This window comes from Hippocampus guttulatus, chromosome 1 (assembly GCF_054856545.1).
Source record: "Hippocampus guttulatus isolate MCC_2025c chromosome 1, RoL_Hgut_1.0, whole genome shotgun sequence".
Taxonomy (NCBI): Eukaryota; Metazoa; Chordata; class Actinopteri; order Syngnathiformes; family Syngnathidae; genus Hippocampus; species Hippocampus guttulatus.
In genome coordinates this window covers 16,550,293-16,574,612 of record NC_141261.1, presented here as the reverse complement: position 1 = coordinate 16,574,612, position 24,320 = coordinate 16,550,293, and the positions used below count along the sequence as shown (strand labels likewise).

Genomic DNA, 24,320 nt, shown 5'->3' with positions numbered 1-24,320 from the left:
ACAGTGGTGCCTTGAGATACAAGTGACCCAACCTACTACTTTTTTTGAGATATGAGATGTCGTTTGGCTAGCTTATTTATTTTTGCTTTGACTTGAGATACAGTACAACCGTTGTGGGGTGGCAGCAAATTATATTCAAGTCATTCCAGCAATAAACAGCAGTTTGGCAAATATTGAACAATTCATCAAAAGGGAGGCTTCATCAGGTTTACTGCCATTCCTAGTTGAAATTCCTTTCAAACTACACATAAAACAAAGAGAACTACACGTTGTGTATTTGATACAACCACTTAGCCGAAGTCAGTTTATCTTATATCTAATAAACAATGCAAAGTAGCACTGACATGCTAACAGCATGAATAGTGCCAGTTTTAGAAGCAACGGGCCTTTGAAGCAAATTGTGGAGAAGCATATGTGCACAGAAAATGTAACAGTACTCACAGGCAAATATTACACTGATCAACAAATCTTTGCTAAATGTTCTAATCAGAGAGGGAAGTATAATAATAATAATAATAATAATAATATGCAATATACTGTAATATTTAGTAATTAAAGCTTAGATTCAGCAGCATGTGGAACATTTTCTGAAATGCCGTGGCTATAAATTACAACGCACGGTCAAGTCTATCGCACAAACTTTTATCGGTCAAACTTAACACCAAAAAATGAAAAATATCATAAACCCGATGTGCTAGAAAAAAACAAATGTATTTTAATATCAACCTCAAAAAGACATGAAATAGCAAAGCAAATAGCGCATCAAGCTAAAAGTCTTCGACAAATAAGGTTGAGTTGACTAGTATTGAATTTTGAGATTTGATTGCAGGAGGTATGGGCAGAGCCATGTCCCAACGAGTTGTGCCCACAAAACAAGTTTGATCTACAGTGAACTAATCTACACCGCCACACAATGTGCACAAAAGCCGTAACCACTGCATGGCTGCCAGCATTTTACATTGTGTGTCTTCTTTCCAACACATAATGGCAAGCTCAGCGATCTGCATTCACACACCTCTCCCACCTCCCTCCAGCAGAAAGAGGACTCTGGACTGCTCAGTAACCCCACCGTGCACCCTCTGCATCCCCAGTGCACCTCTGACTCACCCATCGAACCTTCACGGCTCTGCCATTCACCGTTTTGTGAATAATTGTTTTTGATGTTCTACAACAAGCGTCACCCTTTTTCTTGACTTCCAAACACCTTCCTCTTCTGAGGCCCTTTTTTTTTGTCTGCCAATCCCAAAAGAGCACGTAAAATAATCACCTTTAACTCATGCATTTAATTTGTTTGATATTTAGTGTTGAATCAGAGAAATGTAAGACTCGGCTTTACGTTTGTTTGTTGCCCGTGAACGTCCATAACCCTCACACGTGCTCCACACAATGCGCTCACAGGGTCAGGCTTTTCGTTCTATGGGTCACTTCACCACTGTTAGCTTTGGGCTCTTCCGTCCGGGGCCTCAACTGTATTATGTGTGTGTGTGTGTGTGTGTGCGCGCGCGAGTGTCCGTCAGCGTTTGTGTCGCGGGATTGTCACAGTTATGATGACATATGCCCCCTCGTCCCCCAGAAGACACCTTCTACCTCAGGGCTCCAGCTGCTCTCCACTCAGGTTGTTCCTTGTTGTGTTTCTGCACCTTAGAATGACTTTTCATTTTGCCTCTCTTCTGACTTCAGGAAAAGTGTTTGCGCTCAATCTAGTCCAATTGCTTTCAACGGGCCTCTTTTGACCGCGATGTGTACAGGTGGTGGTGGGCAGCAGAAAGGTTACATTGGTTTGATTTGGGATGTCCATGGATGCTTCTCCCCTCCCTCCCTCCCTCGGCCGTACAGGAGGGATTATGGCGTCATTTGGGGCCCCCGGAGGGTGTATTATAAAGCCCCTGTCCGACCCCGTCTGCTCTGTCAGAGAGGCTCAAGGTTTACTGGACAAAGTACCGGTCGGTCTCTCTCAACGCATCTTTCGAGTTTGATGCCCACCTTTTCCTGATCCCACCTGAGATTTGATGACCCACACTCCCACTCCACTGACACCTATGTCTGTGAAACAGGTGGACGCAGGTGGCAAACGAGCACAGCGAGGTCACCCGACTTGGTGAAGATCCCACCGGTGGATTTTCTCAATTCTGCTCAGAGCTGACTTTCAGAGGACTGTAAAGTTTGAACCTTGGTTTGATTGCGGCCCAAGAGTTGTCTTCTTCTGCTAAAGAGTGACCATGTGGGAGTTCCGGTCCATGAGTTTTTGGCGGGCAGTCTTCGCAGAGTTCTTCGGGACCATGTTCTTTGTATTTTTCGGCCTGGGGGCCGCCCTGCGCTGGACCACCGGGCCGCATCACATTCTACATGTGGCCTTGTGCTTTGGCTTGGCAGCTGCCACCCTCATCCAATCTATTGGCCACATTAGCGGCGGTCATATTAACCCTGCCGTTACCTTCGCCTACCTGGTTGGGGCCCAGCTGTCTCTTTTCCGTGCTTTTTTCTACATTATTGCTCAGTGCCTCGGTGCCGTGGCCGGCGCTGCCGTGCTGTACGGGGTCACGCCTGGCAACATGAGGGGCAACCTCTCAATGAACATGGTAAGATGCCACAAGGACGTTTCGGTCGACAAATTGCATTTGAAGGGCAGGTAGATTAATAAGAAAAATTCTCGTGTCCACAGCTGCAACCTGGCGTCAGTCTGGGGATGGCCACCACTGTGGAGGTGTTCCTTACCATGCAGCTCGTGGTGTGCATTTTCGCCGTGACCGATGAGAGAAGAAACGGTCGCCTGGGTTCCGCCGCCCTCTCGATCGGCTTCTCCATCACCATCGGACATCTGATGGGGGTGAGACACGTGGAGACGGGGAAGTCGTGCAAATGTGACAGCCGAGGTGCTTTGCGTTTCAGATGTACTACACGGGTGCCGGCATGAACCCTGCCAGGTCCTTTGCTCCGGCGGTCCTGTTCCGAAACTTCGTCAACCACTGGGTAACATCATTGCTTTCACCTTGACTGTGGCGCTTGGCGCGTTCTAATTCATGCTCATGCGTGTTGTTGCAGGTCTATTGGGTGGGACCCATCATCGGTGGAGCCATGGGTGCCCTCCTGTACGATTTCATTCTGTTCCCACGTATGAGGGGTCTGTCCGAGCGCCTGGCCACGTTGAAGGGCAGTCGACCCCCGGAGAGGGAGACCCAGCAGGACACCCGCGGGGAGCCCATCGAGCTCAAGACGCAAGCCTTGTAAACCCGACCCCTCCCCCAGCACCTGTTGATCCACCTGGGGCTGAGAAATGGGGGGGAGAAGGCCCCTCCTCCGCTGCTCATCAACCGACCTGAAAACTAACAACACGACACTCAGGTCTCCCCTTCCAACTCCTTACTCTGTTTTCAGAAGTAGACTTTGTGTTTGTGGTAAATGGCAGGCCGGCTTCTGTGATGGACAGGAGCATGCGAACTGGGAGGGTGTTGTTATTTTGGGAGGGGAGGGACGGAGAGAGGGGGGCAGGCTCGAGGTAGGAGCTAGGATGTAGGATGAACGATCACAGCTCGGGTGGTGGTGCAGCAGAGGGGCGCAGGGTGTGGGTGGGCAACACTCTGGGTTTGTGCTTCTTTCCAATTTAGACCATTGAAGATGAGCGTGGTTTCCTACATGCTTCTCACATAATCTCCAGTGTAGTTTTTTCCCCCCTCCCGCTTTCTTTTGTTTTCTGCCCTTCAGACACAAGACGGTGATGTATGATTACATTTCAACATGATTTTACATTTTACAGATGACTACATTTTATTTATGTGCGTGAGGGTGAATGTGTGCGTGCGCCCGCTTGTACATGCGAGTGTCTTTGCAAGTGTGCGTGTCCGCGCGTGTGCGTGCGTGTGTGCTAGCGAGTGAGAGATGAAGATTGCCGATACAGTACCTCTTTTTTTTCCTCATTATCATTGCAGCTCGACTGATTTTGTACCAATCACGATTCATTTTTGTAAGCCCTTTTTAAGACGTGACACATGGCTTCCTCACAATGTGATATTTGTGATGATTTCCATTTTTACATAAACACATCCATTTGCATTTCCCCAGTTCAACCAGCGCGAAAGAAAATCTGAATTGGAAGAATTGGATGGCTCTGTTCACTACAGACCAACAGTGCTAGCTTTACATTGAGTCTTTTGTTATTATTTGATCCTAACTGGGATTACAAACGTGTTTCAATAAACTTTCACTTATAATAAATGTGCACATATTATGTGATTTTTTTTCTCTTTTAAATAAATAATACGTTTGCTGCATTACATACTTTTGGCCAGAAGAGGGCAAAAGGGAATCTGCATCCATCCATTTTCAGATCCGCTTTTTCTCACAAGGGTGCTGGAGCCTATCCCAGCTGCATCTTCAGAGGCTGCCTTTGGACGCAGGTGATATGATACAAACCAACTGCACTTTTCTTTTTTTTTACACAGATCCCTATTTCTCATCTTTTATCAAAAATATTTAAATGTGAGCGCAATAATATAAGTATTTATTCATTTCAACACTGAGTGTGTGATTAACATTTCTGTGAAAAAATGTGACAATATTAATGCTGACGTAATCACCTCGCATTGGGACATTTCCCACTTCAATGGTTTGACACAAAAATGGTGGATGATGGCCATTCCACACACTCGTAGAGGATTATGATGCAAATAAACTGCAGACAACAAAACAAATTCCCTTTTTTTGGGGTTAAATTTACAGATCCATCCATTGTCCATCCTCATTATAGCCTATAGCTGGAGCCCCCAGGTGACTTTGTGCCACAGGCAGGATATCTCCAGTGCTGGGATCTTGGGGGGAATCCAGTGCCCCCTTACTCTGTGATTGCCCCCCCCCCCAGCTCCTCTTCCTCCTCCTCCCCCCACTTGGCCCACTGCACTTCGTAAATATTAAGCAATGCCTTAGTAAGGTTTACATCATTCCCTTGATTGTAGCGCGTGCTGATTGATATACAGTATACTTAAAAGACATAGAGTGGCATTGCATTTAAAAAAAATCCATTAATAAATTCCCTAAATAAATAATTACAGAGAGATTATTTAGACAATAATGTCGGGTGTGTGTGTGGAAGTCTGTTTGTGTTGATGTGAGAATGCGTGCATTTTTGTGTGTGTTTGAAACGGTTCCTCTCAGAGAAAACCCCTGGCCCCAGTCCAGTCCCCCCGGTGAAATGGGTCTAGAACCACCACTGGTAGCCAGTCAATTACATGGCACATTCAAACTACTGATCACACTGAAATTGCCAATTTAAAGTGTTCGGTGAACCTTAAATGCCTGTATTTCAAATATGGGCGGAGTGCCTGGAGAAAACCCACACAAGCATATGGAGAACATGCAAACCCTACAACAGAAAGGAGATTCCTAAATTTGACTTCTGTGTGGTAGACGTGCAATTTATGTATGGTCTTACAGCTGATTGCATGCCTGATGTTTTCCTCTCTCAGTGTTTTCTTTCAACATTTGTTCCATCTGCTTTAGAATCTGACCTTTACCTCCGCGCACTTGAATCTGTAAGTGTATTTCTCTAAAAGAAATCTCTTCAGTGACTCATGTATGCTTCCTCAGGCTCGACATCATGCAACCTTCATTTCACGCTGATACTGACCTCAATAACTTACACCAAGAACAAACAGCACCGGCGCCTTAATAGTAAACATTGCTTTTATTTTGCATATTCTTCATAAAAGTTACGTATGGCTTTTTTTAAGAACAAAGGGGGTTCCATATAAACAAGGGATGCCAATCCAGTTTTCCTCAAGCATGAGTCAGATTTTACAGCCTGCAAAAATAAGATAAAAAGCACACACACACACACACACACACACACACACACACACACACACACACACACACACACACACACACACACACACACACACACACACACACACAAACAAAGAAACAACTCTGATTTGGACAATGAGCTGCAAGAGAAGCTCTGACCTGACACTAACATGTATTGCTCTTGCTCCAACTGTAACGATCTGAAAGATCGCCCTTGTCCGATATTGAGCATAAGAAATGAGAAGGCAGGGAATTCTATCAAGATGCACAGCTTGGATTAAGACAACGACATGTTCAAATGGGGTGTAGGAGGACAGAGACATTTTGATGAGGCAGCCCAGACAGGTAATGTTGAAGAGGTTAAAAAAAAAGAGAAAAAGATTGCTGCGGCATAATTTCAAACAGTTTTCATTGTGCTCCCTACTTATGTGTTCTCCAAACAGTCGTCTGGTGGCCAGCCTCAGGGCCCATTTATTCCAGTCTTTGACTTCGAGAGTATTCAGACTGCATGAAGAAACTGTAGCAAGAACGTTTTTCTGAACTATTATAACTGACATACAAAAAGTCAGGAGTGCTTTCCATAAGCCCTTTTTGATGATCGTGATGCCACATTGTACTGACTGATCGCCATGGATGCTCACTGAGCGCGGTGGTGCTGGTGCACAAGGTTTGGCATGGTGACCTGTGGTGCGGCGGGCAACGCGGAGAACATGGCCAAAGGCGAATGGGTGGCGGTGGGCAGAGTCTGGGATGTGACCAGAGCGTGCGCTGGCATTCCAGGCGAGAAGCTGTAGCTGAGGTAGGGCAATGGTGACGGGCTGTAGGGGGAGTGCTCCAATCCCGAGGGAGCAAAGCATGGATGGACGATGCTGGACTGCAGCAGCAGGCTGGGCTGCAGGAACGCAGGTGGGTAGATGTAAGGATGAGCCAACCTAGTGGGACAGAAAGGACACAGGTTGGATGATGGTTCATTTCAAACATAGAGACAAAAGGCCCATTTCCAAGTGAATTGGGAAAAACAAAAATCAAAATTATCAGCAGTGATGATCCTGTGGTGTTAGGGTGTGTTAAGAGTCATTTTTCCTCCCCGATCTGCATGAAAAACAGTCGGTGCCAATAAATGTAAAAAAAATGAACCTCTTGGCTACAATCGCAAATCTTTCAGTGTGGGGTCAACACAGAGTTCAACTGAACTAAGTATTTTCTCATCCTGTGTGGCTTGAAATGTGACACAATTGTTATATACATTTCTACAGACGAGCGTCATACTGTCAATAGATTTACAGATCACCTCGACACATCTGACCAATGAAACTACCGAACACTTCACAATGGCTGCGATTGGCCGGCAACCAGTTTGCAGTGTCCACCGCCTACTGCCCGAAGACAGCTGGGATAGGCTCCAGCACGCCCCGCGACCCTTGTGAGGATAAAGCGGATCAGAAAATGGATGGATGGATGCATGGATGGATGGATATCACGTTGGACCAATGAAACGGTCTGAGTACGCCCTCATATTGAATATTCAGATCAGTCATTTGCGTAGTTGAGTGGGAGGCATGGATGATGAAATCTTTGACCAAAAGGGGCACTGCTCTGCCTGGTGATAGCAACTGTTCAATACTGTTTTATAGACGGTGCGCATAGCAGCCAGCTTTAGGATGATGTCATGAAAGGGGCCCAGCAGCCACATGAGGGAGGCGGAGTTTTAGTGAACCAGGCTTCTTACTTCCGGGTTTCAAAAATAGCCACCAAAAGAAATCATATTTCATTAAGGAATTAGATCGCCATTGTGCCAAACGATCTATTCTTATCGTTAACTCATGCGGAAAGCTTAAAATAGAATGATATGGCCGCTTTTACGTATTCGTTTGATATGTGATGTTGATGAAGTTGCATAGTAGCTCATATCAATAGTTCTTTATTCTTGTTCTGTAATTGTCACATTGTGTGTTCTCTGAAGCTGTTACTTCTCATTTGGAGATAAAAAGGAAACACACACACACACACACACACACACACACAGTCAGAAATGTATTTCTAATACAAAGGAGTTTTTCTTCCCACTGTCAGCATGTCAAGCTACACTACTAATGATAGCAAAACCCCTGAACTGAATGGTGCCCTTGCCTGAGGCTTCCCATTTAACGTAAATTGCCTCATTTACGTCCATGTAGTAACAGCAGAAGAAGCCGAGTAGAAGCATTACCAGCATTATCAGAATTTTAACAGACCTATGAAAAGTCTCTGCAACAGTGTGTGTGTGTGTTGTGTATACAAGCTAGTGGTCCAAACTGCACACTTGATGCCAGGTGGAGTGTGTTCAGTGGTAAGCAGAGGCACTCCTCAATTCTTCACCGCAAAGGTTAGCATCAGGTTAATGATGTAATCACACACACACACGCACACACACGCACACACACACGTATCCTGGCTGCCACAGCATTCCAACTGTTCACAATTCCACTTTTCAAACATACTTTGCCAGTGACAGTATATAAGAAATACAATATCAAATCCAGGGGCACAGTGATATCGTGGTTAGCGGCTTAAGTTTGTTGATGAAGGCAATGTCAGCTGATCTGCGGAAATCCATCTCATTGAAGTCGCAGTTGCTGTCGCCAAATGTATCAACGTTGTTAGCCTTTAGCGGTGCTTTGTGCTGTCCTGCAGATGTACTACGGCTATTCCACTCAGGAGAATGGCAAAATCTGCTGCGACCCGAAGAGCGACGGGTCTCTGTGTCCACTTGCGCCGCCATCTTCTTCTATTATTCTAAAAAGAATGCCGACATGACAGCAGGCAGACCAAGAAGCTTCTTTTATCTTATTTTCACTTAATATGTGATGTTAAATATCACACCACAAATGCTGCTTTTCTCTCAATTGGAAAAGGCCCTCATACGTTTGTAGTGTTGCCTTTCTGTGCTTGTTGAATACAGTTAAATGCCACCACGCAGAAATGGCCAACTTGGGTTCCACCACCAGTACTAGCACCTTGAGGTCATTTTGGGCTAAAGGCTGCTGTTGGTGTCAGGAGGTGTTGAGCTAGAAAGACGTGAGAGAGAATTGGACCTCTGGGGTTGCTCTGCTTCTGGATGGTGTGGCCACTTGCACTGCACACCTCCGTGTCTGAGCAAAGTGCTGCCTGGGGCCTACCTTAACCACGGTGCCCCGCGCTTTTTCTTCGGCATCATCTTTGTCCGTCCGCCGCCTGACCTTCAGTTACGTAAGCATAAAGCTAAATGGAAAGTACATGTACAACGTTCCAACTTGCAGATACATAACAAAAGTCAACAGAAATTCCAAACAAGAGTAGTGAAGGACGCCCCCCCCCCCCCCCCCCCCCCCAAGCCCCTGGCCACTCATCTCCTTGCTCGCGCAACGACTCTCCCGGAGCAGAAGTGCAGTGTCATTCTCGCGGCCTCGTGCAGCCGCCCGACTGATCCAATGTGACAGCCGCATCGTACGAGAGAGCGCTGCGCCTTGCCTCTCCCTGACCCGGGCGACGTTTCTGGCTTTCAAACGCACATTTATACATACAGTAACTGTATTGTTTTTGTGAATACACATGCAAGACAATTACGTCTAAGTCACACGCAGAGCTGAGCTTTGAAGACTATGTGAAGAACAGAGCGCACTTGTATTGTGATCGTATGTGTGTGTGCGTGCGTGTGGAGGGCTCAGGCTAATTGGCACAGCTGCATGGGTGTCCGCTAACAGACCCACGAGAGCAGAATAACCTCCACAGACGGCACTCAGCCTCGGCTCGTCGTAGGTTTACTCCCTCGCAGTCAGCCTCCTCTGTACTCACACCCCCCTTGTCAAAAAGCACGATAGAAGAGAGGCGTGGGATGAAGTGAATTAAAAACGGGAGCGAGGGGGGGCGGGGGACCATCGGGACGCCTCGGGTGAGAAATGAGCAGGAGGAGAGGAGGGAGACAGTCAGAGGTGAAGGATCAGCCATCATATATCCTTCATGCCTTAAGACAGTCGCGCTTTTAATAGTTCAGATGAGGGATGTGAGGAGAGCGAGTCAGGCAGAGGCAAACACACTCGACGCAGACACACAAACACCCCTCATCCTCCTCCTTCGACAAACGCACACTCAGAGCTTGGGGGAGGGACAGAAGGGGCAGCGTTCGACTTGGACACTGCCGTGCTGTCAACAAGCAAATGAATTTGCATTTTGACGATGGGCTTCAGATTGAGAAAATGTCCAAATACACATAAAGCAGCTGTGAGTTGCGTGGTGCAGAGCCTCTCTTCCAACTGTAACACATTCTCACCTTTGTGGCGGCAAATAAGCCGGCGGACAAGGAGTAGCAACGCACGCAGTTTCAACCAGTGCTTCTCAAGTGCTCCGGCGCGACTCGACTGCACGTGGTTTCCAAATGCGAGAGAGACAATTTAAATTTCACGTGTTGGTACTGTACACTAAAAACAAAGACCCAGCCCCAGTTTGTGTACGCGTGAGTTTTCTGCCGTTTTGGGGGTGTATGTGTCCGCATACTTTCCTCTTTGTTTCAGTGTGAGGTGTCAAAGCTGCAACTAAAATATAGGAAAAGGGCGACTCCCTCTTTGAAGGGAATGTCCTTCTTCGCTGTGGGAGACTTTTAATCAATCCATCATCACCCATTCATGGAATCATCTGGGTCAGTGTCAGCTCCCTCATCACTCATTCAGAAATTGAGGGCTGCAATATTAATAGCACTTGGAGCAATGGAGGTTTTTAATTGACTTTTTTTTTTGCGAGCCCCGGGATGAGAGCTTGGCATCGAGAAGCGGGGCATCGCACAAAAATCTGCATGTATGTCAGAAAATAAAATGATTTTACAGTGGTACATGGAAAGAAAGTTGTGACACCAGTAAACCGTGTCAACACCAGAGCAACATAAGGCAAAGGCAAATCATCATGTCGTTGGACTCATCAGTTTTTAGCTTGCAAAGCAAGACGCCACTTGCACTGGTCTCGCAGCATCTCTGGCAATGAATCATCTTTCTAGTTTCACTAAGTCATAACTGTTCTCTTTGGGGTGTGGACGCTGAACTTCTGCCACACAGTCATGGTTCAGCCTAAAGGCCGTTAAACACCGAGCCCGAACGCTCAACCGACGCGGCCCATTTCTGACTACACTTGTCTATGAAAACACCAAAAGAAAGAAAGGTCCAGCCATGCGCACAGATAGATTGCATTTTGGGCCAACTTGCGGTGGGAAAGATAACTGGGCCCTGATCTCACTCCGTGTGTGAGGTGTTCACTCACCTTCCTCAGAGCTACAGCAACAGATAAACCAACCTCGAGATAAAGGTAGTCAAATATTCTCGTATTCACTGTGCTCGTGAGAGGAGCTACGAGACAGAGCTCTGCGCCAATACACGAGTGATTTACAGTGAAATACCTCATATTAAATAATAATAAATATATATATCCATCCACCCATCCATTTTCCGAACCGCTGAATCCTCACTAGGGTCGCGGGGGGTGCTGGAGCCTATCCCAGCCGTCTTCGGGCAGTAGGCGGGGGACACCCTGAACCGGTTGCCAGCCAATCGCAGGGCACACAGAGACGAACAACCATGCGTGCTCACACTCACACCTAGGGACAATTTAGCGTGTTCAATCAGCCTGCCACGCATGTTTTTGGAACGTGGGAGGAAACCGGAGCACCTGGAGAAAACCCACGCAGGCCCGGGGAGAACATGCAAACTCCACACAGGGAGGCCGGAGCAGGAATTGAATTGTGAAGTCGATGTGCTAACCACTGGATACCGGGCCGCTTTCTATTTTTTATATACACACACACACACACACACACACACACACACACACACACACACACACACACACACACACACACACACACACACACACACACACACACACACACACACACACACAGTATATACTGTATATATAAAAATAATAACTAAATCATATTGGGTCAGTACAAATACAAAAACATCAGCCGCCATTCTGCTAGCCTGTTTGCAGACATGTTGCGGCTCAACTGTTGAGCATACAAACTACATATACAGTACCGCACTCACTATACCCTTATATTGCAAAAAGAAAAAATACTTTTTTTGTACTCATTCACATTACAAACACACATGCAATTTTGAATGTGAATGCAACACGTGTACATGAAACATGATGTCGAGTGACACACACACACACACACACATAAAAACCCCCGACATCACATGGCAGCCTTTCCAGAAGTAAATATAATCCAGTGTGTGTTTTTAGCATCTCATATCGATAAGAGTGAGGCGGCAGGAGGTAGAAATGTTTGAAGGAAATGAGGCGATGCTTTTCAATTGCCTCATTACATGGAGATGTGCACTAAAGATGACATCATGCGGTGCCATGTGTAATAAATGAACCGCCTGAATCACTACTGTCAGTACAAAAGTCAATTTTGTGCTTTATGTTCCAAGTGGGATTAAATTCAATTCAAATCTAAAGTCAAGACTGTTCAGCAAAAAACGAGTCTCCCTATAAAGCACTTTCCCTCGCGCACATGGAGTGCAAACTGGGCTTTTTATGACGTTATCGGTCTGATACAATACAATACAATACATGCGAATTTATATACCGCTTTCACAACAGCCGCAGCCGTAACATGTGTAAGGATGAGCATTTATATTGCAGACGCATCGCATACATGCCCGATTTATATCGACAGATGAAAGAGGCCCAGGTCTGATTAAAAAAAGAATAATTATTATAATAATTGGACAAGCACTGTCCACACTGCATGAAAACAATCTGACATCGCAAATGGATTAAAAAAACAAACTCTAGAATTGAGTGAATGTGTTAGATGCGTTTTAGTGATCAAAAAAAAAATCCCTGAGTGCAAGAGTGAGATTGGATCACAACAGCTGTGTGTGGGTGTGTGCATGCATGTGGATTCATGTGCCCATTTGTGTGTGTGTGTGTGTGTGTGTGCACAGAAGTTTAACTAAGTGGCTTGCTGCCTCACTCAACCGTGTCGCCCAAGTCAACCGTGAGTGAAATCCAGAACCCAGCATCCCGTGTGTTTAATAGACCAGAGGAAGAGAAAGTTACCATCACAAATAGAAATACTGATTGATCTCAGCCTTACCCGTAGTGCCTTTGAGCCAATGCAGGGTGGACTTGCTGGACTGGAACCTCGGCAGCGAGACCTGCAGAAATTAGAGGCAGTAGTGAGACCAGGACCTTCTCTCTCTCTCTCTCTCTCTGCTTGCTCAAAGGCTAACGCGTACACAAGGATATTGCTGCCAGTCTGCCAGTCCCTTGAAGTGCAACGTCTGTGACCTCACTGCCTTCAAGGTTCATCGGGAATGAGCCGAGGCTGAGTAAGACGGGGAAATTCATCACCCCCTACATTTCTCCAGCCATTTGTCCCTCTGTTGTGGCTCCTTATTCCCCACCGGGATAGTACCCATCTCTTTTGTTCGAGTGTACACTATACAGAAATCTTTCTTTTAGGTCACACAAAGAGGCAACAGACATGCTCTTATTCATTCCCATCTCGCTCCACTCACACACAAAAAATACAGAGCGCTGCCATCTCCCATCAGCCTGCATGCGTCTCAGCGCTGGCCAGCCGATGAGCACACACATTAAAGAAGATGGTTGGCTGTTAGTCAATCGCACCTACACGCAACTGCAATTTTGCTGGAAAGCTCCAAAGGGTGCTGTCAGAGTTTGGTGTGCAGCAGGACGTTGTTTGCAAAACACGAAGCATATGCTCTGCTGGTTCGCGCTGAAAATGCCTGGCGGCACGCAAGCTGTGCATTAGCTCAAGTGGAAAACGTACGGACAACAAAGAAAGACTGGATGAATGGTGGCACTGAATAATTTAGACCACCCTAAAAAATAATATATATATATATATATATATATATATATATATACTGTATATATATATATACTGTATATATATGTACACATACATACATACATACATACACACACACACACACGCGCACACACACACGCGCGCGCGAAAAGCCTTCTTTTGGTGGAAACTGTGTCCTTAATTTCTGGAACCAAATCAAAATTGACAGACATACTTTTTATTTGTGTAGCACTATACCCAAGTTACACATCAACTGAAAGGAAACAGAAATTAACCAAAAAAAAAAAGCCAACATTTTTTGGGTGGAATACCTGTTGGTCGACATTTAAAAAAATATTCATTTACTAATATAGATCATCTCTTTGTACTGCTTCTCCTCATTAGAGTCGCAGGAGAGCTGGGGCCTACCCCAGCTAAATTTGAGAAAGAGTTGGGGTATTTAACAAGGTCATTAAACAGTCACAAGAACTAACAAAATACCCAAAACTAAAGTTGAAAAGATACTTTCATTAACGAAATACAATAAAAAAACGAAAATGATTTAAAACAAGAAAACTATGATTGTAATGAAAATGTCCTTAATTTTCATCCATCCACTTTCCGATCCGGTTTACCCTCACAAGGGTGCTGGAGCCTATCCCAGCTGTCTTCAGGCAGTAGGCGGGGGACACCCTGAACCGGTTGCAAGCCACTCACACGGCACACAGAAACGACCAACCATCCACGCACATACTCACACCTAGGGACAATTTGGAGTGTTCAATCAGCCTGCTATGCATGTTTTAGAATGTGGGAGGTAACCGGAGTACCCGGAGGAAACCCACACAGGCCTGGGGAGGACATGCAAACTCCACAGGACCACCGGCCCGGCCTAACTTTCATCCATCCATCCATTTTGGGGTTCAATTGAAATGCATTTATTTTGGTGTTGCTTCACATCCGTTCAGAGGAATAAGATAAGATAGCCTTCATTTGTCCCACATTGGGGAAATTTGCAGTCTACAGCAGCAAAATGGGGGGGGGGGGGGGGTAGAGAAGAACAAAAACAAAGTGTTGCATGCACAAAATAAATAAATATTTCAGAAAACTGTACACAGTATAAATATAAGTTGCATAGTTGCATCTTATGCATACATAAGGTGTTTGAACAGATGTTTCTCAAACAATAAGTTTGAGAATTGGAGTGTCCTTGACTTTATTAAACAATACTTTGTGACCTTTTTTTCTTTTTCTTTTTTTTTTTAAATCTTGCACTTGAAAAATGTGTGATATAAATAAAAACTAAAACTAATACTAAAACTAAAAACAACTAAACTAAAATGAAGCATTTTCGACCAAATAAAATTACTAAAATGAACAAACTTGCTTTTAAAATGGAATGGAAAGTGCTATATTAATAAATCGATTGATAGACTGATTGAAATGAACCATTTAAGAGTTGTTGTCACTCATACACAGCTACAAATAACGTGAGAAGAGCAAATTCCAGAGAAATCCCAGAGCACAGAGCTCTTGATGAAGTTTTTGACTGGTGTGACATACGGAAGAGAAGCAGGCAAAGTTTGACGGTCCAAAAAACACACTCACTGGAATGCGAGCCGCGCGGCTTGGCTCCCAAGTACGCGAGGTTGACGTTGGCCTTCCTGCCGTCAATGATGGGATTTGCATCCTTGCATGCCTGTTCTGCGGCCGCGCCGTCCGCCATGGTCACCTGTTGACACAACATCCCACGGGTGAATTTCACAAAAGCAGTTGAACTGCGTTATGTGTAAACCAGAGTTGTCACTATTGTGAGCAACTTTTGTTTTTTTTAAATTCAGCTCATTTTCATGAGTTCATAGAGCAAGTTAGTAAAGTTTTAAACGTCTGATTTGAGAGTAGTTTTTATAGGTTTTAGTTTGATTTCTTTTCAATATGTGGAGTATTGACAGGTGCAAGATTAAAACCGATAAATAAAAGGTCACTCTACTGCATCGTGGAAGAAAGCAAACTTCGATTCTCAAATGACTGTGTGACCTTCCAGCTCATTTTTCCAAAAGCATTTTTGTTTTGATTTCATTAACAAAATCTTTTTTTCAATTTTAGGATGTTTTTTTTTTGTTTCGTTAACGCTAATAACCTTGATGTAAATGCTCTTCCCCCTCCTTTGTACTTGGACAGGCTCTTTTAAGAGCCTGCAGGGAGCTGAGGTCCTTGTCTGTCCTCCAAAAAAAAAAAAAAAAATGACGATCATATACAAAAATACAGTCTAGGAGGAGGCCCAGAGATCTGCATTAAGATGTTCCCAGCTGAGCTTCAGCTGCATGTTAACATGATGTGGGCTGCGACAGTACGTGGGAGGCTTTTTTTCCCCGGATTGGGATGAGCAACCGGAATCCACCTTGAGGGAGTGAATTTGAGGAGTGGGAAGCTAGCGTGGGAAGGGGAGCTTTGAGTGTTTTGAGCTCAAGGTCAAGCCACGCAAGCGCAAATGGATGCTCAATGTGAAACTTTTCTGCAAGCGGCGGAGGACGGTTTGAGATCTGCTGGAGCTCACAGAGGATGATGCTGTGGCTCGGTAGAAGTCTCGCGCGCGCTCGCACACACGCACACACAAATACGCGCGCGCGCGCCATGATGAGAAACCAAACTGAAGCAAGCGATGCACTTTTGCAGCCTGTTGACTATCATAGCGCTGATTGGATAATTAGGGTGCAGTGTACATTAACACAAAAAATATATTACTAACATGTACAAAGACACACAATTTTTTGTTGTTGTTTTTTTTCTCCTCTACACCTTTCGGATCTAATTGGGACGAGTGCTAGATCTACCGGTCGATCGCGATCGACGTAATGGGCACCCCTGCTTTACAGCAACTCATTCTGAGTCTCCTCATTTTTAAATTTTTTTTTTATTTGTGTTGTGACTGTTTTCCCGTTGAATATATTGCTCTAAGTGCGCAGGGCAAGGGCATTACAGTACCTGAGTTGCTCCATATTTTTTCCCCCATTTCACTTCACTTGAGCATTTCGTGAGTTTTGTTTTTATGGGTTAAGGGGAATGCTCCGGAGGTAGTACAAACTGAAACTCGAACCATATCTAATTGGGGAGGGGTTATGTTGCAGAACATGCATGACATCTCGAGTAGTGTCATGCATAATGAAGGATAGTGAAGCGCAGTTCAGCAAGCATCAGAGAATTTGAGGCAAGTGAGCAAAGAATGAATGGCAAAATGACTGCAAACAACTTGATACTTTAGAAGTACGTGACTAGTGTCGAAATAAACGCTCAGGGCTATTAAAAAAAACTCAATTCGAGAGAAATCGCGTACTTACGAAGCCATATCCTCGGGACTTGCCCGTATGTTTGTCGGTGATCACCACCGCCTCGACGACGTCCCCGAAAGTCTCGAAATATTTCAGAAGTGAGGCGTCGTCCGAGTGATACGGCAATCCGCCGACAAAAATCTTCGTGCGAGTCGTGTCTTTGGCCCCGGCACCGGGATCCATCGTTTCCACGGGAACCCCGACCAGATGCCCTAAGAAGAGCGGTGAACTCATTCGTGGGGAATAAACGGTCCAAAAGAAAAGAAGGGGGAAAAAAAAGATTGGGAGGGACTAAAAACACGCGCCGACAACTAGGAGAGGTTACAGAAACGGAGCCATGATTAAAACATGTGAACATATACCGCTTGGGGAAGACAAGTGCAAAGTGCTGAAGTGGAGTCTTGTCTGTTCTGGGAAAAAAAAAAGAAAAGGAAATAGGTTTCGGTTTCGCGAGCGAGCAGGGAAGGCGGATGCATGTGCACGTGCAGTCCAATAGACGAGCCGTGCGTCCCTTTCATGTTTGTCCGCCCCGCGTCAGCAATCACTTCACCAACAAATGTAGCACATTCATAAAACATATCTTCTGAATATAACACCTAATCAAATGAACAAAAAGGAAAATACAATGAAACTCAAATATCCAGTGTCAGGAGAAAAAAATAATTGAATGAATGAATATGGACGTTAATCCTTGTCATATGTGTGTTTATTGGCTGTAATTGAATGCGTATCACATTTATGATTTATTTAGCAATGTTTTTTTTTTAAAGCAAAGTTTGGATTTAATTTGCGTGTAAAATAGAAGCATAACGATTTACTTTTTCTCAATGATGGGCCCTGAACCGGATGCCAGCCAATTGGGCACACAGAGACGAACAACCATTCACGCTCATACTCACACCTAGGGACAATTTCGAGGGTTCCATTAACCTGCCACGCATGCATGGGAGGAAGCCGGAGCGCCCGGATAAAACCCACGCAGGCAGTGTTTAATGGAACACAAAGCTGGCATGACGTCTGTGATCCATCTACTGGTGAAAGAAGACTTGAATTCTCTTCTCTTTCATCTATTACCACTTCAAACAACAAGGCATATGTAGGTAGTTGTTCCGATCGTATTATTGGCATTGTTGTACATTATGTGTTCTGTGGTATTCTTCTTACTTACTCTCTGTTAAATGTTCCCCCAAGCGCTTTGGTACAGCGAGAGCTGGTGTGAAAGCCCGACATATAATGAAGATGTATATTACTGTATTGTATTGGCATATGGAGATGTGGAGATACAGTTGACCCTTGCATACATTACGTGTTTAGGCATGCACGGATTCACCTGCGAAAATTATTATTATTATTGCGTATTTGCAGTCCGTATCCTCCACGAATGGCGAGTAACATTGCAACTATATTAAATGTAATAACGCATTTTCAGATGACAAATTGGATAACTTGCTTTGGCACCCCTGATGATCTATCACGGCACACTGAAGTGTCACGGCACCCTGGTTGAAATCAACGACCTGAGCAACCCCAGCCATCAAGTTGTGACACACTGTCAAATGGAATAGGGTTCATTCGTGGTGAAGATTGCACGACTGTCTGTGTTGTGTTATTTTTGTTATTTGGACTTCAAAATGGCGCCGCGAGAGTGGCTGCCTTTCCAGCAGCTCCTATATTTTGTTGTTCTACTTCTTCCTTTCATAACTTTGCTGCTGTGAATTGGGAATTTCTCCATTGCGAGACTGATAAAGGTTTTCTTATTCTTATTGACAATCGCTTAGGGGTTGCAACCTGTAAAATATCACTGAACGTGCTGTATATACTGCACATGTTATGCATATACATATTGTATATGAAATAATATTTTACAAACAAATATTGAGTCATTATCAATTTGAATCCATTTACCAATATGAAAGAAGTAACGAGCAATGTTATCAATGGAAAAAGAGAGCAGAGACATACACTTTAAATATAAATTTGTATTTACAACAATATTAACATTAAGAACAAGGTAAGAAAAAAAACAACAGAAATGTACATCCAGTAATAACATGAATCCCACAGGGGAGAGGGAGGGGGGGTCAGGGTTCCATTTCTCTCTAAGAGGAGTTTCTTCCATTTAAATCCAAATGTTGCTTGAATATTCTTAATTGGGGCTGTGATCAAAACCACTTTTGAAACTCTTCCACTTTTCGTTTGTAAAGTAACAGCACCACATTTTGGGCCAGAAGAAAACGGAACTCCCCAAGGAAGACATTCAAGTACGTATACGCCAGAGCCAGATGGATGTCTACCATTTGTCTGAGGGGAGGTGGATATAACATATGCAATCATATTTAACATCATCGGCGCAACAATAAAAGCCCACAAATACGATCTAGCTCAGGAACTGTCTCTAAGCAATGCAAAACGACAAACATAGTCTCTTTGGATTGAGCACATCTTCATTAGGTAGATTCCTAAAACAGAAGCTTCACCGCAAATAAGATTTTTAAGGGAGTGAAAAAAAAAGTCACATGAAAAAATAAACTCAAAGTGACATTTAACTGATTTGTGGTGCAGAGTTTGACAATAAAACCGAAACGGTTGACATGGTTGGAGGCCAAAGAGGACCAAATGGGCTCTTTGCACGTAATCTTCCATAGTGCCGAAATAGGGCTGCGTCTTGCCTCGTTTTGAGAAATTGCGTTATTCTGCGTGTCGTGCTTACTTTCCTTGCCCAAACCAAGCATCACAATGTACATCCTCCGCCGAAGAACCAAACGGCAATTTCGAGAAAGGCTTTCAGATGCATGCCTCTTCTTACATCCAAGAATAAGAAGGGACGTTTTTTTGCTGCTGCAGACTGTAAATTTGCCCAGTGTGGGACAAAAAAGGATATCTTATCTTATCTTAAATCCAGGTTTAAAAAACATATCTTTTGCCGTAACTCCGATTAAGGTCTTTCAAAGCGTTTTTAAATCATGTTTTCAAATCTCTTGTTCTTGCACTTGACACACTTTTATTAATTTTGGTTACCGGTGTCTGCTTTTAAATGTTGCACTTTTAATGAAAACATGGAAAGCATATTGAGTAAAGTTGTGTATGAAATGTGCGATAAAATCATCCATCCATCCATTTTCTTATGCGTTTATCCGCACCGGGGTTGCGGGCGTGCTGGAGCCTTTTCCAGCCATGTTTGGACAGTGGGGCGGGGTACACCCACTCGTCAATTGCAGGGCACACATCGACATCCAAACATTGCTATAAAATCAGTGATTCCTTCTCTCTTTTTGAACATGTTTTGAACAACCCCTAGATACTGCCTCGGCACTGGTAAAGATTTGATCCGTGTTTGATTAACCTGCCATGCAGGTTTTTAGAATGTGGAAGGAAACTGGAGTACCCGCAGAAAACCCACGCGGGCACGGGGAGAACATGCAAACTCCACACAGAAAGGCCTGAGCCGGAAATGCACCCTTTGAAGCGAGTATAATTTTAATATACAATAATATACAACTGTGGCAAACCTAAGGGTTATTTGTAGGGGTGTGCTTTTCATTGTTAGACATTTCCCATAAAAGGGAAAACATTGTCAACCGGGGTGAGCGATCGATCCGATAATTGATTCGAAAAGTTTCGTCAGTGGCAGTTCAATTGCTGAGCTCATCTTTTCATGACTCATACTCTGTTGTTTACTTTGCGACTTACGATTGCATGGCTTGTTGGTAGTTTGCCAAACCGCATTGTCGTTAACGGCTATGACGTCGTGCCGCTATGTGCAAAGAGCCCACTGGCGAAATTCAAATGACAGCCTTAATCTCATGTGAGAGTTACATCGAACAATGATGTTCAATTCAAAGAAAATACTCCCACCAATTGATGAGGTGCGCTGGCCTAAAACAAATCTTTCAGAAAATATTGTAGATAAAGCCTTCCAAATATTTCTTTTAACTTTTTTTTTAGCACCTCTCTAACAAATCTGATGCCCTAAAAAATTGAAAAGACTGATTTGAAAATTACAACAAAAAGTGCTTTTTAAGAGGATGCAAGTACGCTATGAAAGAAATTACACACGTACTGCTTTCAAAACTATTAGAGGATTTCTCTTTCCAACCAAGTGTTCAAGTCTTTAAAATAAAAGCTGACCTATGATGGAATAAGACAATTAAATATGAAGCTTTGCAATCTGTGCAAAAAAGTATGTGACCTACAAAAGCATATATATAATTCTATACTTTATAGTACATTTGAAGTCTATTTACAATGACTATCAACAATAAAGGAAATCCAACAAGACATTGTGTCTAATACTGCAGTACCGCCACTCTGAGGAACTGATGCTTCAACACAGACGAGAACCAGGAGGAAAGATTATTGCTAGAAATCTAGTGATTTTATATACACATCGCCGTCACACTTGGCCACTTGTCAATTTCTGTACGTTTAAACACTGACATTTTAAGTAAGCAAAATATCTTCAACTTTCAGATTTTAAAAATTTCCTATGGATTGATAAAAGGACCTCCTCTTGAATCTGTATAAATATACGCCAGTTGTGATTTTAAAATGCTCTTCCCCCGCCCCACCCTTAATTTCTGCTCTTATAATAAATTGGTTCACTGACAACAAGAGCGTTGTTGTAAAATCTGTGCTTGCTACCGCTCTAATGATACCCACTTCAGAACGAGATCCTCAAGCCCATTTCTGATACCACCACCCCCCCCCCACAAAAAAAAATAAAAAAAAATCCCGCTTCGACCAAACGTTCAACAAAACCGAAAATATCTTCTACGATGTGTTCAAATTTGAGTAAAGGCCTCTATATTGCCACAATCCTGTTGATGCTGGCCTCTTCTTAAAGTGCAATCAGCCAACAAGTAAAATTCAGTTGAACGCTAGCCCGTCGAGCCTCGGAGGATGAAACAATGTGCTGCTTCTTTACCGACATTCATCCGAGTGTCACGATCCGCTGGCTTATTTCAGCTCTCCAACCATCTTTCATGTTGGCACCGCCGTTGGAAGTGAGGAAACGTAACAAAGAACGGCCATGAGAAAAATGAAGTCTCACGGTACATTCGACAAAGGAGACTTCGGAGCTACGCTTAAAACAAGCCATCTGGACATCCATGCCACGAGCACCTCGAGCCCACTGACACCGCCCGACAAGTGGAGCGTGTCTCCATGACCACCTGCTCGGACACAAATATCAAACTGCATTCAGCGGGGTATTGCAAAGGTATTTGAATGTGTGTGTGTGTATCCTGGTGTTTGTTGAGTTTGACAAGCATTGAACTTCCCCCGCCGTCTGCCCCCAAGGCATCAATCCAAAGGCTTGCGACCCTAGTGATGTGTTTTCCCCACACACCAAGATGTCCTCCATGACGCTCAGCAGTATTTCTGGATTGAGTAGAGGAAAAGAAGGCAGGTCAGTTGTGCATTCAAATTATTCCAAGAAAAAATCATTTTCATGTGAGCACCAACCTGATCTTGGCCCATCATACGCCCCATCACCATTGGATTCATGCCCATCTGTCCTCCCATCGGACCCATGTGAGCTGCTCCTCCACTGGTCGCCATGCCACCGTTCATCATCATGGCCCCATAGCCGCCAGGATTTCCTTGCTGCCCGAACTGCTGCTGTCCTGGAGGTACTTGTTGGCTAAACGGCTGCGGAGGGTACGAACTGGTGTGGGAGCAGACGAGAGCTCAAGATAAACATTCGTTCCAATGGCGTCAGAAAGCTGGGGCTGCCTTTTGCACACCTGTTGCGTCCCACGCCTCCCTGTGACCAGCCCTTCATTTCGGTGCCCTGGTACATGGGACCGCCCTGTTGGTGTTGCTGCATCATGGCGCTTTGAGGCCCCAGGCGGCCCGTCATCATGGCGTTCGGGGGACTGTTAGCAACGGATGGGCCAAATGAGGGGTCTCCCTGCTGGCTCATACCTGGAGAGATGAATTGAATAAGAAATGCACAATCGCGGTTCCACATTCATGCCCCTGCTTTGTCCTTTGATTCATTTTTAAAATTGTTTTTTACAATATGCTGCGGGACCTCAAGTTACAAACTTAATTCGTTCCATAACTCGAGGTAACTTTTCCCATTGAAATGATTGCAAATTTAATTAACTCGTTCCAGCCCCAAATTATATTTGCATTTTATGATATACCTGTGATTTTAATTGTGTGGTTGAAAATAAACAGTAGTTTAAAAGTCAGAAATGTAAATGAACATGTACACATCATTATGAAGAAATAAAAAAGCGATCCGGGGAAACTTATCCATTTCTTTTTAGAACATTTTTGCCAAAGTGGGACGCACATTGTCATTTAAAAGAGCAATTGCTCTGTTGGCCACACTTTCATAAGGGTGGTGCTTTCTGATAAATGCCCTACACATCACTGCATTTCGCGCTTGTTTATTTTAGCATGGCAGAGGTACAAGGAACTCTGTTCCATAATATCCAGATTTTTTTCCACTTCCACTACAAGAGACTTTCCAATACAATATATACTGAACATATCAAACTTACTGTTGATTTTAATTTTTTTTTTTTTTTTTTTTGCTGTAACAGATAATAGCATTTCCATTCATTTCAAAGATGATCTCAAGTGTTTTTGAGTTACAAGCATGGTCACAGAACAAATTAAACTCTGATCTTAAACGCCATAGAATATTTTCAAAAGTTTTCATATGGTCTTGCTGTACAGCACACTTTGATTTGTTGCGGGTGTATCTGAAATGCTTTCCCTGTGAAAAACAGACTTCACCGTTCTCTGAACATTTCTGAGCATTTCAGAAACTCACCACCAGGGAGCAGCATTGTTCCGCTGCACCAGTGAACTCACCGTAATTGCCTCCATAACCAAACTGCTGAGGACCAGGCTGACCCATGTTTGGTCCTGCCACACTATTGTCCATGCCGCCAGGAGCGGTGACGTTAGGCGGGGGGCTGAATCCACCAGCAGCTGCCTGCTGCTGCTGCTGTTGCATCAGCATCATCATGCGCTGCCTTCTCATCTGCATGGTCACCATCTCCCTGCTGCGCTGAGCCATCATCTGAGCATTGAGGAACCCCTGTAGGCAGAACAATCTTCAGAGCACCTGAGGAAGTCTGTTATGAGGAAAGACTTCTGTATGAACAGATAATGTCATAGCGGGAAGCACAGTAGTTTGTGGTGAGCACGTCTGCCTCATACTCGAGTGGTTCTGGATCGGAGTTTCTAACTCAGGACCTCCTGTGTGGAGTTGGCATGTTTTCCCCATTCAGCCTCATTCGAAAATGGGCGGTTGGAGATAAATTGTCAATAGATGTCAATGTGAGTGTGAATGGGGTGTTTGCCTACTTGGTAAACTGGATATGACATTTGGATTAGAG

At 44.3% G+C, this 24,320-nt stretch overlaps 3 protein-coding genes across 5 annotated transcripts in view; 1 reads left to right on the top strand and 2 right to left on the bottom strand.

Moving 5' to 3' along the window:
- The first annotated feature begins 1,898 nt into the window (after window positions 1–1,898).
- Window positions 1,899–4,218, top strand: LOC147210675 (lens fiber major intrinsic protein-like). The gene is made up of 4 exons (XM_086114685.1): window positions 1,899–2,579; window positions 2,663–2,827; window positions 2,890–2,970; window positions 3,043–4,218. The coding sequence occupies exons 1-4, from the start codon at window positions 2,220–2,222 to the stop codon at window positions 3,226–3,228; spliced, it is 792 nt and encodes a 263-aa protein (XP_085970811.1). The 5' UTR covers window positions 1,899–2,219; the 3' UTR covers window positions 3,229–4,218.
- Window positions 4,219–5,658: 1,440 nt separating this feature from the next.
- LOC147210674 (RNA-binding protein 38-like) lies at window positions 5,659–18,710 on the bottom strand. 2 transcript variants are annotated; one of them, XM_086114659.1, is made up of 5 exons: window positions 17,325–18,710; window positions 16,972–17,174; window positions 15,242–15,365; window positions 12,914–12,974; window positions 5,659–6,731 (listed from the first exon to the last, which is right to left on the bottom strand). In XM_086114659.1, the coding sequence occupies exons 2-5, from the start codon at window positions 17,143–17,145 to the stop codon at window positions 6,437–6,439; spliced, it is 654 nt and encodes a 217-aa protein (XP_085970785.1). In that variant the 5' UTR covers window positions 17,146–17,174; window positions 17,325–18,710; the 3' UTR covers window positions 5,659–6,436. The 2 variants fall into 2 exon arrangements, with proteins under 2 accessions (XP_085970785.1, XP_085970778.1); XM_086114652.1 differs by having other exon boundaries at window positions 16,972–18,710.
- A 216-nt stretch (window positions 18,711–18,926) lies between these two features.
- Window positions 18,927–24,320, bottom strand: part of LOC147210673 (nuclear receptor coactivator 3-like) — a 56,910-nt gene continuing 51,516 nt past the window's right edge. For both annotated transcript variants that reach the window (XM_086114635.1, XM_086114640.1), the window contains exons 19-22: window positions 23,791–24,019; window positions 22,707–22,887; window positions 22,426–22,627; window positions 18,927–22,341 (exon numbers count right to left, since the gene is read on the bottom strand). In XM_086114635.1, the coding sequence (XP_085970761.1) occupies window positions 22,330–22,341; window positions 22,426–22,627; window positions 22,707–22,887; window positions 23,791–24,019 (624 nt within the window). In that variant the 3' untranslated portion in view covers window positions 18,927–22,329. The remainder of the gene's footprint in view (window positions 22,342–22,425; window positions 22,628–22,706; window positions 22,888–23,790; window positions 24,020–24,320) is intronic.

What these genes read in the sequence shown, in the direction of transcription:
- LOC147210674 (XM_086114652.1), bottom strand. Translation starts at nt 17,196, where the DNA reads ATGAGTTCACCGCTCTTCTTAGGGCATCTGGTCGGGGTTCCCGTGGAA. An exon ending in AGTCCCGAGGATATGGCTTC is followed by an intron (nt 15,366 to 16,971) that starts GTAAGTACGCGA and finishes TTGTGTCAACAG; the next exon opens with GTGACCATGGCGGACGGCGC. An exon ending in TTGGCTCAAAGGCACTACGG is followed by an intron (nt 6,732 to 12,913) that starts GTAAGGCTGAGA and finishes CTGTCCCACTAG; the next exon opens with GTTGGCTCATCCTTACATCT.
- LOC147210675 (XM_086114685.1), top strand. Translation starts at nt 2,220, where the DNA reads ATGTGGGAGTTCCGGTCCATGAGTTTTTGGCGGGCAGTCTTCGCAGAG. An exon ending in GCAACCTCTCAATGAACATG is followed by an intron (nt 2,580 to 2,662) that starts GTAAGATGCCAC and finishes TCGTGTCCACAG; the next exon opens with CTGCAACCTGGCGTCAGTCT. An exon ending in GAAACTTCGTCAACCACTGG is followed by an intron (nt 2,971 to 3,042) that starts GTAACATCATTG and finishes GTGTTGTTGCAG; the next exon opens with GTCTATTGGGTGGGACCCAT.